This window comes from Gymnogyps californianus, unplaced genomic scaffold (genome assembly GCF_018139145.2).
Source record: "Gymnogyps californianus isolate 813 unplaced genomic scaffold, ASM1813914v2 HiC_scaffold_73, whole genome shotgun sequence".
NCBI classification, from domain to species: domain Eukaryota; kingdom Metazoa; phylum Chordata; class Aves; order Accipitriformes; family Cathartidae; genus Gymnogyps; species Gymnogyps californianus.
In genome coordinates this window covers 176,017-193,541 of record NW_026114466.1, presented here as the reverse complement: position 1 = coordinate 193,541, position 17,525 = coordinate 176,017, and the positions used below count along the sequence as shown (strand labels likewise).

General features: G+C 36.6%; 1 protein-coding gene across 2 annotated transcripts in view; it reads right to left on the bottom strand.

Annotated features, from left to right (window-relative positions):
- LOC127029107 (A disintegrin and metalloproteinase with thrombospondin motifs 6-like) overlaps positions 1-17,525 on the bottom strand; it is a 169,681-nt gene that overhangs the window by 14,382 nt on the left and 137,774 nt on the right. For both annotated transcript variants that reach the window (XM_050914751.1, XM_050914752.1), the window contains exons 19-21: positions 17,008-17,146; positions 5,226-5,355; positions 1,656-1,860 (exon numbers count right to left, since the gene is read on the bottom strand). In XM_050914751.1, the coding sequence (XP_050770708.1) occupies positions 1,656-1,860; positions 5,226-5,355; positions 17,008-17,146 (474 nt within the window). The remainder of the gene's footprint in view (positions 1-1,655; positions 1,861-5,225; positions 5,356-17,007; positions 17,147-17,525) is intronic.

Here is a 17,525-nt window from a genome sequence, read left to right as displayed (position 1 = left end):
CAAGCAAATACACAGAAAATGGGATACAATGAATCATGTATATCATTGGTAGACCATTCCAGTTTACTCTAATAGTCTCCTTTCTTTTTTTTTAGACAAAGTGGAACAGTTCTAACTTACCTGGGCTTCAGTAAAGTATTTGAAAGGGGGATTACAACTGGGTAAAGTTTAGGATTTGAGAGATGCAACCTGCAAAGACCTTCTAGGATCAGTCATGGGACTGATCTGATTAATATTTCTTTATAGTCTACTTAATGATGTTCATACAAAAGTAGTTTCCGTTGTTCAGCATTACTGAAATTAGTGGTTAGCACAGGTAACTAACTGACCTTGATGCTACAGAGGTATGCTCTATAGAAAGAACTGGACAATTGTGAAGACATGAATAATTGAAATGAAGTGAAATTTGGCAGTATGATGTGCAAGAGCATACATTTCCAAAAAAAAACCCCCAAGAATCTCTATTTAAAATGGGAGATCACTAACTGAAATGAAAAAAGGAGGATAAAGGTCTGGATATATTAACAGAGCATAAGATGACTAAGTAATCAATATGTGATAGCTGAGGAACAGAAGGAGGTTATTTAGGGTATACTGATACACTTATCAGTGTATAGGTATTTTCAATAGAGGCAGGAAACAAAAGGACGAGGCACATGTGAAACCTCCTCTGGGATATTATATACATTTAACACTAGTAATCCATTCCCAAAAAGACAACTTCAAACTGAAACATGAAAGGAGAATGTGATCGAGATTAATTCCTTTCTGACAAATAATAACTGGAAAGGAAGAGGAGCTGTTTCAGATAACAAAAGCAAACAGGTACAAACTGGCACGGAACTAGAACATTAGAACATTTCTTGCAATTCAAAGACTAAAGTTCAAGAATAGTTTTCCAAGAAGCAGTAGGACAAAACCCCAAATTAACTAATTTTAAAACAGACATTTTTGCACTCTGATTTGCATGTGATGCAGTCCCATTCAAATGTATCACAGATCAATCTATCTTCTTTCAGGTTCACATCCTTCAAATTTAATACTTGAATCAGTATAAGGTCACAATTTGGCTTATAATATAAGAGTTATCACCATATTTAACAAAAGATGTTCTTTCTTTAATAAAGAGAATACCAATTTTCAGGTCTGTTGCTAAGAAAGGTGATGCTTTTCATCAGCATGGTTACTTCAGAAAAAAACCTAGCAGATTATTCTGGCTTCTGATATTGTAAACCCATCATCTCTACTCTCCAGCTATTTGGTGTTTCAGGAACCAATGGAAATGGAAATTGCTTTTTTCTTTAAGACAATTATCTCATACCAAATGGCTATTCTAGGGGTTTTTTTTTGGTTGGGTTGGTTTTTTTTTTTTTTAATACTTTACTATTCTGTCTTTTACTATTTTTCTATTATAATTAATAACAACAGGTCAGAATCATTTGACAAAACAACAGAACTGACAACATAGAAAAAAAGAAGAAAAAAAAAGAAATATGAATGACAAAAACCTGCTTCAATACTCTAAATCTATCAGGTTTTGAATTTCTTATTAATCCTTTACTTCGCAAGCAGCAATAGAAAATGTACTAATATTCAGTGGTCAGAGCTCTTGTCTTTACTATTGCCAATAAGCTAACATAGCAAAATTTCCTTACTTCTGACCAGTCCAAAGTGACCCACTGTGGGGGACAGGACTGATTGTTACAGGGCTCTTTTTCAATAGGCCGGTGTGTTAAACAGTTGGTATTGTCCAGCGTCTCCTCCTCAGAAGGTCCAATCTTTCTGATACAGAGAACTGTTCGTGAACGCATTCCTCCATCACAGGTCTTACTGCATTCTGACCAATCTCCTATAAACCATCTGGATAGAAAAAGTTAGGAGGCTCAGTTAATGCGTTTCAGAAACGGAGTAGATAATTGCACAAATCCAGAATCCAAATAGTTTAAATTACTAAACTTAAATCATTGTTAACAATACATGTATTCACAGTGAAATAAAGTAGAAACTTATAGGTCTTTTCACTAAGCATTTTAATTTATGCCTCGCTGCAATCATATCTTCCAATAATAATAATACTTTGTATTTTTCTAGAGCAGCAATTTCCAGCCTAGGCTACAGTAGTTAGAAAGGAGTGTTGAGCCTGACAAAACTGCAGCTATTTAAGTAGATTTGTGCTGGACTTGTATGAAATTATTCCTCTGAAAGTGGTTTGCAACTGGAAATGTTTGAGAATCACTGCTGTAGATTAAAGCACAAGTTAAAAGCCAAGATGCTTGCCTCTCTAATATCACTGCAATAAAATAATTTGATCTCAAAATTGGGCTTTCTGAGATTTAATTCTCATCTGATTATGAAACATTTCTAAATTTATAGAAGGCTATACTGAAATGCAAAATATTCTCATTTATTAGAGTAAGTAAAGCTGTACAGTATATTTAGATTACTTTGTGATGCCGCAGAGATTAAAGCAGCTGTTAATCTGGCTGTAAAGTTATATTATTTTTTTTCTACTGATGAATGGTTAATGCAGCTCAATTCACTGGAAATATCTCTTCACATTGTTGAGCACGTTGGGTCTTCAATATTTCATATGTTGATTAGATACACTCACCTGAATCATCCTTGCAAAGGATGAAGGTGAAGTCTAATATGCTATCACATGCTGCCAACATGCCAAAAATGTCAGGCATGTCAGTCACTGTGTATGCTTGGAGCTGCCTCATAAGATTTGTCATTTTCTGAAGCCTCTGTCAAAAAGATGTGCTGCTATCCTGTCTTGTATTACAGAATATGTAATATATTCTAATATGAACCTAGATCAATGCAGAGATGCAAACAAATATGCCATATTCTGTCATTATTTTCCCAGTGAAAGAGAATTAATTTGTGATTATTCACCACCAAACTTATGCTTTTACCACAGTAGGGAGAATTAGAAGCTCTTCACAGCTTTGAGGAAGCTGAAGTGTTAATTTTTAGTTGGTACTAAGATTTGCTCAAGTGCATTCTCAGGTACCTTTTATGTTTATACTGTATCTCACATGACAGTACTGTTCATAGGATCCAGAGAGAGTTATCTATATCTTTTCTTGAAATCTGGAACTTTAGGAGTTACTTATTGTAATAACAAACAAAATACTGTGAACAAACACAGTCTTTGCTGCTGTTCAGGAGCCTCAAGTATAATGTAACTGGCATTCAGTTAGAAGGAGTAAAATTTTCACCACAAGTAAAGTGGAATTGTATTAATTAAGAAAAGGAAATATTTGGTCACTCTGTTTAAAGAGTAAGCCTTACTGGGTGATAAATCTTCCAGCCAAAAGGGTCAAACTTCTTTGGGGAACTATCTCAAAAGGTGGTATTTGAACAGCCTTCTTCTAGACTACTTACAGGATCAGGAATCAAGAACCCTTCCTTAGGAGTTTGGCACTTTGTATTCACCCTGTGGTGAGCATCAGAATGGAGGCAGATGTGGGCTGAACTGCTCTGACATATTCAAGCAGATGCTGATTAATACACACTACCCACTTTCTGAATCTTGATGACTTGAGTTTCACCATGTTCATCAATGTCCCTGCTGTACTGGATGGAGAATTCAGAAGTGTCCCACTTTGTGGGGTTTTTTTTTATTTGTTTGGTTTTTGTTTTTTAAATAATGTCAGTGCAAAAAAAAATTAACTATGTTAGAATAACTATGTTAACACTACTTTTTAAAGTGCTAATTTGTTAATAGTTAAGCCACACAAAGGAAGGGATAGGGATGTGTTTGATAAAAAGGAACTGACCAAACATGACCACTTCTCAAGTTCTGCTCTCAGGTTCATGATGTGAGAGTTTAGTTAGTGCACTTATAGCCATGCTAAACAGTGTTATACAAACAGAAATCAAGTGCATATCCTTGCAGGATAAGCATATATTTACACATAGACTATAGGGACAATAATTTAGACCTGTTTGTGAGACAGCACATCCACCTTCAAACACACTCAAGGTGAGAGCAGCGTAATGGCTTCACTTCTGTTTATGTTAAATGAGTATGGTACATGGCACAGGGGGAATAAGTGTAGAAGACATTGCTCTGCCATCCTGCAACCTGTCACCACGCCCAGGGAAGCAGTTGATACTCTAGGAAGAAACTGGCTTCATGAAGACCTGTTGGATTTTAATGCATTATAGTATTGTCTCATTCTTCCTGGTGTCCTTCATGCTATAGTTTTACAGTTTCTAAGAGACATTTAAAAGAGACCACAGTATTTCTTTACTGTGTGATATCTACACTTAATCAGTATTAATGATTTTCATGCCCAATTAGAATTAGCTACAGATCATCATGAAACTTAAACTAACCAGAGCTCATGAATCAATAAACTGTTGTAGTATTTGTCTCAAAATGTAAGAAGCTGTTGTGCATATGCTGAAATTATTTTCTAGTGCAAAATATCACAACTGTTTCTAAACAGTTTTTGTAGTAAGATTAAGCTATGCTATAGGTCCTTACCAAATTTCATTTTTGAACAAATGAGCTGATGTGTTTTTAATTATCTTTTCAATATGTAGCATACAGCTACTTTAAAAATAAAACTAAATAGACTTAACCAAGTATGCACCTAATCCTAAAGGCATACAGCATTACTGTACAACACTGAGCATCCTGGAGAGAAAGGTTGTTTGACAAAACTATTATCAGTAAATGGTTTGGTCTACTAAGCAGTTTCTATGTTTACCATTTCTCATCTGAACACTTTAACCCAAATTTTAATATACTATACTTAAAAATATGGCAAACATTTAGTATGCAATGTAAATATCTATGGGAAAGTTAGTCTCCCCTCACCTCAAGATTCTTCTGTCATTATTGCCTTAAGAATGGCCCCCAGTTCTTTTCTGAGCACTATTCACCACACCTGACGCTTCCATCATAAGAAACTGCTTTGCTAGTATCTTTTTACTTACAATGTCTGAGTTGCTTTGTGTAGTTTAAACACCACTGTTCCTCAGTCAAATCAGGCCTCCTCTAGGTCAAAGTATGTATTTTCCACAACTGATTCCAGAGGAACAAGAAACCATAACCAAAAACCAAAACCAAATATCCTGTCTGATAAAGACAGGACCCTAATGCTATATCAGAATTTTATACCACCTTTGGTCAAATGGATTTATTATATATTACAAAGACTTTTCTATCTATGCAAAACAGATGTCCATCTTAGTGATTAATGACTTACTCAGGTGGGCAAGGCTCAGTGTTGCAGGCTCTTTGGTTTTCTGGAGGCTTACTGTCAGGGTCACAGTAATTGTTTTGTACAATGGAGTTGTCATCCAGCCTTTTACACACCACCTCTTGTTTCTGCACACCTTGGGATGAAATGAAACACTATTAATTAATCATTCTTGCTCTTCTACTTGTTAAGTTAAAGTGTATTTCACCTATTGATTATTAATCCTACTATCCCCACTTTAATTGGCTGAATGCTCCAGGCACGTGAATTCCAATTGACTGAATGCCCCCTGACCACACAAAATCTTTCATTTTCCTTCAATTTTAGGCCACTCCATTGAGAGAGGATTTTAAATTGCTGTTGTTTTCTAAAACAAAGGGAATATATTTATAGATTTACTAACAGATTGTTTTTATTTGTATATTGCACAAAATCCATTTTCTGCCTACTCTCCTCTCCTAGTAAAAGACACTTCAATTTCCAAACAAAACATCACCAAATAGAATGTGGTCACACTTCAATGCAGAATTATTGTTTATGTGCTCTGGTTTAAAATAAAACAGCAATACTGGGATACAGTGTTGCATTTTTATACATGTCATCCTATAAACATTTTCTTCATTAAAATAATAGAAGTATTATTCATTCTGAAAGATGCAGTTTGTCTCTGTGAACTCTCATTTTGTCTGGCACTCCCAGCTCCTCTTTCACTGTTAACCATCAACTGGGCAGTTACGAATTGATTATTATTCCCAAAACATAATGACATATCACTGCCAAGGCAACATTATAAGGTAACACATTAAGCAGATTTTCCAATTTTTAAAAAAACAGGATCTAAAGAAAGACATTAAAGAACCATTGATATGACAACAGTGCAGCTCAGAGTACTGTTGTAAACAGTGGTACACATGGCCGCCTCCTGTTTTTAAAACAAGCTGTATGATGCTTGCTAGCATAAAAAGACTGTGGATCTGCAATTCATATGCAGTTCTTATTGAACATGAGTAGTCATAATACTGAAATAATAGGATTATTTGTATGATAAAAGTTGCAAAAAAGCCCTAAACCTTTCTTAAAAACAGAAGCAATTATTTAACTTTTTCCAAATTGTGAAATGCATACAAATAAATAGGGATTAAAACATCCTGGCTTCAAATATCTGCCAACTTTACTTTACAGCCCTCTCTTCATTTTAAGACAAGCATTTTACAGGAGGTAGATGTGCAGTAATAAAATTAATTGTATAAATATGTTTTTCAGACATTGAACACCCACTAAAAACATGGGATTTTCTTTCACCAAACATTTGTAGTCCTTTTGCTCATTTTAAACTAGCTAAACAACTTACCTTGCAATTGTTTCGTTTGTTATTCATTATGGACAAGAATCAAATCTCCTACTTTGGTTCCTAAAATGAGACCTATATGGAATTTAGGTATTTAATTCCAATAGTGAGTCAAGCCTAGCCTTGACATGCTTTAAGTTTGGCCCACAAAGCATCCTGCTTGGCTATGAACAGAAGTCTCCCAGTCTAAGCACAGAGGCATGTGAAATGTCTCTATGACGTTATGTGCAAAGGACCTGGGGAAAATAGTAACCTCCTTTTTCACGAGTCTTGAGGATGGCATGCAGTCCCCCATGAGGCTGCAGATCCAGAAGTAGTAGGTATGATCCCTTCTCAACCCTGAGGGGATTCCTACTTCCCATGAGCATACACTAACTTCTGTGACTTAGTGATTATTTTAGCCAAGGTGGCAAGACTGTGGTTTCTAGTCTGTAGATTATTTCTAGTTTTTATTCAGTTACAGTCTGATGTAAAATGTCTAAACCATCTTGAGAGCAGGGATGAAAATCCATACTTGCCTGTGCTAGATGAATGTCTTATTTGCTGGTAACAGATTAAGCCCCTTTCTTGTCTTCCTGCCATTGGCCCCATGAATCTTGCATCCCTGGTTGCACTGTGGCCCAGAATGCTTATTAAAAATATCTTCCCTTTCCCTACCCCTCTTAGACTCCTCAACTATTCTATGGCACACAGTTAGAGTACTCTTCTGGAGATGCAATCCCAGTTGAAATCTCTTCAGTCTGATATAGGAAATTGCTATTTAATAACTGCCATGGCATCCTGCAAAATATGGGTATTATCCCTTATGTAAAAATATAGCCTTGTTAATTCAAATACTTTCAGGAAAACCCAGCAGTCTGGATCCTAAGCACATAAAAATGTTCCATGTGTGGCCTTAACTCAAATGTGCATGCTCCTGACAAGCAGGGTAGGAGTTAGATTCATCACTCAACATACTGCTTCCTACAGGCTGCCTTTTTAGCAGGTGAGAACTTTGTATCAACCCTCAAAATCACCTGCCTCCTCACCTTACCTCAAAATCATTAACTATGTTGAGACCAAAGATGCCTAATGCTGAAGTCTTCACTCTACTGCAGTGTCTAAATCCAGAGTCCCAGCTTTGCTGCTGGGATATCTCCTTTTTGATTACAGCTACACATAACCTTCCCAAAGTAGGCACTTTAAATCAGGTTGTAAATCATTTCACACGTCTGACATCTCAGGTTATCCATAAACATCACAATCATTTAAAAGTAAGTTTTATTTATGAAAAAGATATTGATTAATATGAGACATGTCTTACAGGTGAGCCAGGTAAACCAATCAGCTTCTTCCATTTGCTCTTCTTTCTACATGTATCTGGATGCCACAACATTAGACAACAGTAGGTACCACTAAACAGCGCAGAAGGCTGCCAGACTGTTTTCCAAGTGTATCCTACATACACAAATCTACATGAACAAGCTAAAAAGAAAATACCATTTTTGAACAGTATTCAACCTCCTTTTTTTTATTTTGCTAATTTTCAATTTATGTGCTTTACATGTTGGAAAAAAAATCATTTTGCACAACCCTTCTGTGCATCTGTTCACACTTGAGTTTATTTCAGCCACAATACAAACTGTGCCCAGTACTCCAGAGGGATTTTACTAGTGCCTTATCCAGTGTCATTAATACTTTTAAAGAAATACATCCTAAAATCAAATCTGCCTTTATCATGACTACAACATATCCCAGTCTTCCTCATGTCTCCTAGCACTGCATTGTCAGCAAATTTCATCAGAGCTTTCTACTTTTTATGCTACCATCAGAACAAGAAAAACTGAAGTCTGATGAGTCATGTGAAAGGTCTTTAAGAAGCCTATTAGGCTCACTGCCTTTTGGCCCAGTAATTTACATTTTAAGTGTGCCTCTTGTCTACTAATGTTTTCTAATTCTTTATTAAATGTAGGTGACAACAAAAGTCTTAGGAAAGTCTAGATGAATTAATCTACTACATTTCCTTGGTCTAGAAAATAAGTTATATATTAAAATATATCTGGCTAGTCAAGCATGACCTATCATGTTACACTTTACCTCATTTGTCATTTATTTCTAGATCTTTAGTTATCTTCAAAATTTCAAATCAGTTAACACTTCAATGTTGTTATATATATTTTTCTATACACACACACACAGAGTGAGAGATGATTTTCTTCAGTTCTTTACTCCTTTAGTACTATTTTAGTAGATAAAAGGACATATCAATTGCAGCGTGAAAGAGAGAGAAAAATGTTTACCAGATTAGGCTCTCCTTTATAATCTCTTCCTTTCGTTCTTGACAAATAAGTGTAAGATCTAAATATTTGAGAAGCTGTGACAAGATGATTCACTTTAAATTCTATACTCTATGTAAGCACTGCCAACAGATGAGAATAATTAAAATCAGATCTGACAACCTGAGTAGGAGTATTTCTTTTGCAATTTTCTACTCAAATTTCACCATGATGAGAAATAATATTTAAAAGGACTAGCCAAACAGCAACGCTAGTAACATGGTGCTGCTAGTTGACATAGAATTTATGTTCAGCTCTGACTGATGAATAATCATTTATCCTTTCTATCACAAGCTGCCTTAATTCTCTTGGTGGCTGATAAAATAATAGGTGTCCCTCAAATTTCCCTCAAATATAATTGCTTAAAAAAATAATAATTTATACACACTTTATAATTAAGCATTTTAATGATGCATACCATTCTCTCAAATATATTTATGGGATAGCATAGATATTAATGTTATGTTTTCATTAAATTTCCTACTGGCATCAGACACATTTCCTTCCAGGCTTTGGCTAAAAATTGGCAGCCCCAGTAAATTCATTTCTGAGGAGCTATGTAATAAGAAAGTATTTTGAAGTACTATGAACACAAAGTATCATTGTGCTCAGTTTTCAAAAAAATTTAAACCAGCCATGTTATTTATTGAATGTCGGTCAGGTAGCATATCATCCCTAAGACAGCATTCATCACTATTCACTCACACAGTGAAGAATCTTTAATCCATGCCAGGCAGATATGTTAATCCAGTTTTAAAATGTTCTGCAGCATCTTGCCACACAGTATGTGATTTGTGATATAAGAAACATAGGTATGGATTAAGGAAACTTTACATCATTGCTGTCTAATTACAGTGTTATTTAAAATAACATCTCGGAAACAAAATTCAGATACTAACTTTAAGTCAAGAAAAAGAAATAGAAAAGTCTGGAAGTGCAGTTTTTACCCAGACAACAGCTACAACTTGGTTAAAGCCCTGTGGGCCTTGAAAAAAATCTTTTTAAATTATCAACTCTTCTCTGAGTATATGGTCTCTCTTAAAATAATCTAAAAAGCACAGCTAAACAAGTTCATTTAAACTCTTGGGGGAATAATTACAAGCAGTTAGACAGAAACACTCTGCTTTCAAATCTACAGATTTATAGTTTATAATAAAAAACATAAAATGTCCTCATGATTGGTCAATGCAATTCTAATAGAAAACAAAACTCCAGTGGTTTAGTGACCATATTCTCCAGAGAACTGAGATGTTTTGCAGATTTCAATTCACAAATAGTCTGCATGACTTTCAGTAGCCAAATTTTAAATTACATGGAGCACATTTTATTCTTAAATTAAAATTGCAGGCATGTAAATGCTATATCTATTTTTAAAAGCAATCCCCAAAAATTGTGGTTTGCGATTGCAACAGTTAATTATAAAGATGCCAGTACCAATACATAGTGAATCTTGCATCACTAAAACTAGTGCATGCTGGTTAATCCAGACATACTTTCTGAGCTCACTCATCAGATCACAAGATGTTCATCACAGAGCCAAACTTACATTTTCCTTGATGAGGACAAGTATGTTTTATTTGTCTAAAGACAGTTTCATAATTCATCTGAGGGCATGAAAGAAAAACATAGTATGCACCACTCTCCAAGAGTGATGAGCAGCAAAGGAAACTGGACAGCAATCAATTTACTTATAATAATATACTGACTGAATATTTCATAAAAAAACATGAATATGTAAGATATTTGACTCATCTGGAGATGAACTCTAATACAATGAATGAAATCAAAACCAATGCTTAGGGTACCTGGTAAATTCCAGATAATAAATGCTGTCATTTGTTGCCATTTATTGCTAGAATTCTATTAAGCATGGAAGAAAATAAAAAAAGGGGGTATGCACTTATTGGAGTTTATTTTTAATGTATACAAAAGTAAAAATACACAGGATTTTTTTCCTTTGTTGGATTTTTTTAAACAATACCACCAGCAATTCACTTTGTTATTAAGAATACTTATGGATCTGGATGAAGTCATATACTTGCCCTTGGAAAGCTACAAGATATCATATAAGGAAAGACAGGCATGAGAGTAAATAAACTGCAACTCTGTGATATGTAAGTGATCTCTCACCCTTTTCTATTTTAGCACTTTCTTCTTCTCTTTCCAGCCTTCATTTTATTGTTTTATTTCCTATTTCTATGTATTCTAGCTTCCTTTCTTAGATTTTTCTCATTAAATAATTAAATTATCAGGTCCTTAAAAAAATCTTCTGTTGTTGTCATCACTTTTTTCTGAATTCCAGCAACCTGTTCATCCATCCATCCCTTCTAAAATCCCTGTGTTCTTTCCTCTCCCACTGTTCTCTGTCTAGATAAACTTGCACTGTACATTCTGGTATTCTCTGGCATTGTTTTCCAGTAGTCTTGTCCAAGTCTGCCACCAGCTATAAAGACCTATACAAGATAGTAACAAACTTTCCTTCTGAAAACTCGACTCAGAGTAGAACAGTTATCGGTGAACTTTCAGGAAAGGGAATTAATATGGAGAATACATGTAGCTCTGTTTTACATAATGTTCCCAGAGAGGAAAGACTAGCTCAGATAGATAGTATAAATTTGTATTTTAAAGAAAAGTTTTTCAATATAGAAAATACTAGTTCTAGTATACAAAAATAAAAGCTGCAATTCTGGATTTCCAAGCCTAAGAACAGATACTAAGAGACAGATGTTAAAAATGAATGAAATTATATTCTCATCCTACATATGAGTACATGAATCCAGGAAAAGAAGAGAGTTGTCTATTACCAAGCAAGCTCTTTTAACTACCTGGTAAATCTGAGGAACCTATTTTTAGAAAAACTCAAGAAAATACCAAAATAAAACTCAGATTTTGGAGACATATTGTCCTGGTTTCGGCTGGGACAGAGTTAATTTTCTTCTTAGTAGCTGGTACAGTGCTGTGTTTTGGATTTAGTGTGAGAATGATGTTGATAACACCCTGATGTTTTAGTTGTTGCTAAGTAGCGCTTCTCTTCAGCCAAGGACTTTTCAGTTTCCCATGCTCTGCCAGCAAGCAGGTGTGCAAGAAGCTGGGAGGGAGCAGAGCCGGGGCAGCTGACCTGAACTAGCCAAAGGGGTATTCCATACCATGGAACATCATGCCCAGTATATAAACAGGGGGGAGTTGGCCAGGAGGGGCGGATCGCGGCTCTGGCATTGGTCAGTGGGTGGTGAGCAATTGCATTGTGCATCACTGGTTTTTTCTTATTTCTTTTTTTTTGTTGTTGTTGTATTCTTTTTCATTACAATTATTATTATTCTTAGTTAGTAGTGTATTTTTATTCTTACTTTAGTTATTAAACTGTTCTTATCTCAACCCTTTTTTCCTTTCCTCCTCCCCACCCCACTGGGAGGGGGAGGGGGAAGCGGCTGCGTGGTGCTGAGTTGCTGGCTGGGGTTAAACCACGACATGTGGTTTCTGCTTAATTCACTCTACAGGATATGATGCTCACTTGCAGAGCAACTATGGAGTATTTTGTTCTTTTCTCCTTTAACATGAATGACACTACTAAATACACAATCTGCACTACTAAATACACAAGGAGTTGAATGCACCATTAGCAAGTTTGCTGATGATACCAAACTGGGAGGTGCTGTTGACTCTCTCGAGGGACAAGAGGCCTTGCAGAGGAATCTAGATAGATTGGAGCATTGGGCAATCATCAATAGCATAAAATTTAACAAGTCCAAATGCCGGATTCTGCACCTGGGACGGAGTAATGCCAGGCACAAGTATAGATTGGGAGAGGAGTGGCTGGAGAGCAGCCCTGCAGAAAGGGATCTGGGGGTGCTGGTCGACAGCAGGCTCAATAGGAGTCAGCAGTGTGCCCTGGCAGCCAGGAGGGCAAACTGCATCCTGGGGTGCATCAAACACAGCATAACCAGCCAGTCAAAAGAGGTGATTATCCCGCTGTATTCAGCGTTGGTGTGGCCTCACCTGGAGTACTGTGTGCAGTTCTGGGTCCCACAATTTAAGAAGGATGTGAAGGTCCTTGAATGCATCCAGAGGAGAGCAACAGGGCTGGTGAAAGGGCTGGAAGGCATGTCCCATGAGGAGCGGCTAAGGACTCTGGGTTTGTCTAGTTTGGAGAAAAGGAGGCTGAGGGGCGACCTCATTGCTCTCTACAGCTTCCTGAGGAGGGGAAGTGGAGAGGGAGGTGCTGAGCTCTTCTCCCTGGGATCCAGTGGACATGTGGGAATGGTTCAAAGCTGTGTCAGGAGAGGTTCAGAGTTGACATTAGGAAGCATTTCTTTACCAAGAGGGTGGTCAAACACTGGAAGAGGCTTCCTAAAGAGGCGGTCGATGCCCCGTGCCTGTCAGTGTTTAAGAGGCATTTGGACAATGCCCTTAATAACATGCTTTAACTTTTGGTCAGCCCTGAAGTGGTCAGGCAGTTGGACTAGATGATCATTGTAGGTCTCTTCCAACTGAACTATTCTATTCTCTCTCTCATTAAAGAAGGACTAACTTCCTTCTGGTTTTTAAATGCAATCTAAACGTTTAACTGTTTGTTTTGCAAACTTTATCTCCTAGACTCCTCTATGAAGAATAATGTCTGCTGTGGAAAGAGTCCATTGATTTCAGGTGCCCAGCTGAGTTTTCGGAATACTTCACTTTACACACACTTGATGAACTTCATCGCATGCTTCAGAGCTCAGACATTTCAGAGAGGCACCCAGATAACGATGAACTGATAATTAGCAAGTAAGACTGTAACGTATGCTTTGAGTTGCTCAGTATCACATGAGAACCACACGAGGGAGGCAGGAATGGAATCCAGAGCTCTCGCACTGCACTGAGCTGTCGTAAGCAGGAAACCCTCCTCCTTCTTCCTGCCATTCCATTTACAGCATGCTCTTCCTATTCTGCAAAACTGAGACAGGCCCTGAACAGAGGTCCTGTTTTAAAAGTTAAAGCACTTTTACTATTCAGATGTGACTCATCAGCACAGCAGAGATGAATGTAAGATAGAAGTCCAGTGGAAAAGACAGCACGTTACCATCTAATAAAGATTGTAGGTTGCTCTTAGCTTGCTCCTTGGCTCCTGACTGCTCCAGTTATCCTTCTCCAAGACAAGGCCTACAGGCAGCTCTAGGAATTGCTGAATGCAGTGGATTGCTCTCAAAAGACTATGAAGAAGAGATTGCACAAAGTTCGGACACTTCTGCAATATACAATACTCCAAAACTATTTAAACTTTGCACTGCCAAAATGCTGCTCTAGCATTTGTGCTCTACTTCATGACATTCAACACATATCCTCAAGTTCATATCACTCTGGTGGGCTGTACGCAGTTCTCACTTTTTCTTTTTTAGACACTTTGAATTAAAAAATATACACCAAGTAATAACTATGTTTTAAGAGTCACAGACTTGGTCAAATGCTATGTAATGCAGATACAGTCAGCCTGATTTAGAGAGAACTAGACCTAAATAGTGTGGAGCGGACATGAGCTAGTCTGTGACACAGCCTCATGATCAGAAAATGGTCCCTGCTCAACTGGTCCCTGTTTCACAGAACAGCTACAACCACAGAAAACAATTTAAGATTTCATAGTCATCCTTAATTCTGTCATTTCCTGGTGTCTAAACGCTTGCAAATTTGATGTTCTTTTAAGACAGCTTTTTAAGTGTAACATACACCTAGACAAAAAGACAACATTAGAATACAGACATGTTCAGAGATGGACAGAAATGTGTTGATTACAATTTAGATTTGCCTACAGCTTTGATATAAAGTCTATGCTTTGATATAAAAGTATATCTGGCTCTACATCATCTAGAGCTTTCCTGGATCAAGATGGAATATCATATGACCAAACCTTGATCAGTCCATGCACTACAGGTGTGCTACACCAACTACAATGAGAGGCAGGAAAATGTTGATGCCTTTAACCTATTCACAGTCTGTCCCAAAGTCACTACATAATTTTTTTTAACCTCATAAATAAAAAATAATTTCCATACTAACATTCCTCATACACGCTTATTGCCCTTTTTTTACTTTCAGTGAGAAATCCTTTAACTGTTGTTTATTTTGTTATCCTTTGATGCAGAGCAAAATTTCTCTTCTAAAGACAGAGTTCAAGTAAATAGAATTTCAATAATGGACTTCATAATTAATCCTATAGAAATAAACAAAGCCATGCAGTGGTTTAATTTCTAAGATTTCTCAACACTTCATATTTATATGAAGCCAGCATTTCCAGTTACGGTCTCTGTCTCTACAATCCTTGTCTCCTTTTTAGAATTGTGTTTTCTTTTGGCATATGGCAAAAGGTGCTTCATAAACTGGGGGGAATAGCAGGTACTCATATGGAGAAAGCAGATACAGTTTTTAACATAAATCATAGCTAAATGAAACATTTATTCCCTGAGCACAGAGCTCAATGAAAATAAGTGACCATAGTATATCCTCATACTAAGCTGAAAGGAGAGAAAAGTGCCTGGTTTAGCCACCATAAGCTACTGAAGAAAATCTTTCCCTCCCCCCTCCAAAGGTTCAAATGAATAATAAATGTATGCAGTTATCACGGATTCACAAATCTTCCCTTAAAGTTAATTAATTATGTCAAAATGTTCTTATCTAGACAAGTGCCTACTCCTTCAGAGCCAATTATTTTTTCTGTTGTATACTTTCAAATCTGTGAAGTGAAAATGATCTGCATGACAGAAGATCCATGGATAAAATCTTGTCTCTACCTAAATCAATGGGAGTTTTCCCATGACTTCAAAAAGATCATTAACTCATTGCCATCATAAAAATAGGATTTGGCAGTACTTGTAAGGTTCTGATACTTGGAACTGTCTTTTGCTATGCGATTTTTTAAAACGTTCCTTTTCCTACCAGACTCACCATTGTTAAAATAGTAGTTAAAAAAGCAATGTGTCACTCATTTGATTACAAGAATCCAACAAATGAACAATAAAAATATTGGAGAAAGTTGGCACCTTCCTCTATTTTGTTTCAAGACTTTATTTAGCTGCACAGAATAGAATTTGTGCTGTCATTTGTATCTTACATGTGGCTAAGCAAACTGCTGTATTTAAACAGCAAACAACTAGTAACAGCCACAGCAGGATCCATCAGAAAGATGAGTCAAGATGATTCTAAACATGAATACTTCCAGTAGCCGTAAAAAAAGGAAAAGGACAAATATTTGGTCCAAAGGTTCTTCAAAAAAAATACAGTGTTTTCCTCTTGCTATGGGCAGTGCACAGTGCAGTAGAAAATTGAAATTCTGAGGCAGATTTAAAGCTCTCTCCCATATCTTCTGAAATTGAGGTATGTTGGGGAGATGATGCATTCAGTCTCCAGAGAGAAGAAAGATACTGTTCACACAGCACTTCTACTCACCAGTCCATGCAGCAGCAATGGTGTTGGCTTTGAAGGAAGCCAACTGTCCTGCTCTCCCAGCCAGAGGTAAAGAATTGCATTGGTGGCCACTAGAGGGAGGATTAGGAATATAGTAAATTGTGGGCAAAAGGCACCCATGATGAATCATATGGGACAACCTACAAATCCCCCACCGCTGCCAATAGGCAACAATTCTCAGATACTGCTATGGGCTGGGAAGTATAATTGAGTTGTTATCATCTGCTACAGAGGAGCTGCTAGTATGTATCCTAAACTTTGGTGGCTGGAGGATAGGAGGGCTGACTAGGATCTTGTGAAGCATACCTACAAACACACAAAGACACATCCCTTTATTTACAGTTGCCTTATTTGCCTTCTGGTTTTTAATCTCCTTACTTAAAACTTCTGATGTCCTTTATCAAGAAAGCTCCTGTGAAAAGCAAACATCCCAGCTTCAATAGAATCTCAGAAGAAGCATCAGCAGAGACACACTGTGCCAAGATACACTGTATTTAACAAAAAGATCTGAACATATTAAATGTACTTGAAAACAACAAAATGTGTTGTGATAAAATAAATGTTCTTTCACTAAATTAAGGTTTGAGGCATGTCTGAAAGAAATGTTTTCAATTAGTTACTTACATAATTATGTAGTAAACTGTATCTTGCAATTCAGTTTACCCTGAAGCTTGACTGCCTGGTGTCTTACCTCCAGCACAAGTGGCAGAACATTCTGACCAAGGCAGATGATTCCATGCAAAGCCAACTTCATTGTCTCCACTGCCAGTGCGAGAGATGGGAACACTGAATTTATACCTTATACCCAAATTTTGTTCCTGTAGCAGAATCTGTAGTTGAAAACAACTGGTTATACCATTAAAACAGGCAAGCAGAGAGCAACTACAGTGACATTTAATCTAGGTATGTGTTATGTCCTGTGGAAGGGAAAAAAGTAATAAAGGAAGCCATAGTAGTTCTTTTAGGTATTCCCAAAAGAATCTGGACTAATTTTTAAAACATATATAAAAGAAAAGTATTATTATCTAAGGTGAGCTTTGTCTTTTTTTCCCTTGACACAAATTTATAACTTCTGTAAGTTCTTTATTCTTGACATAATTGTTCTAAAAAGCCAGTTTTCATAAAATTAATGTCTTAATGGAAGTTAATTTGGTAGCTGAATAATTACATGAGGTCAAAGTTGGTTAAGAACATTACTGTGCAAACATG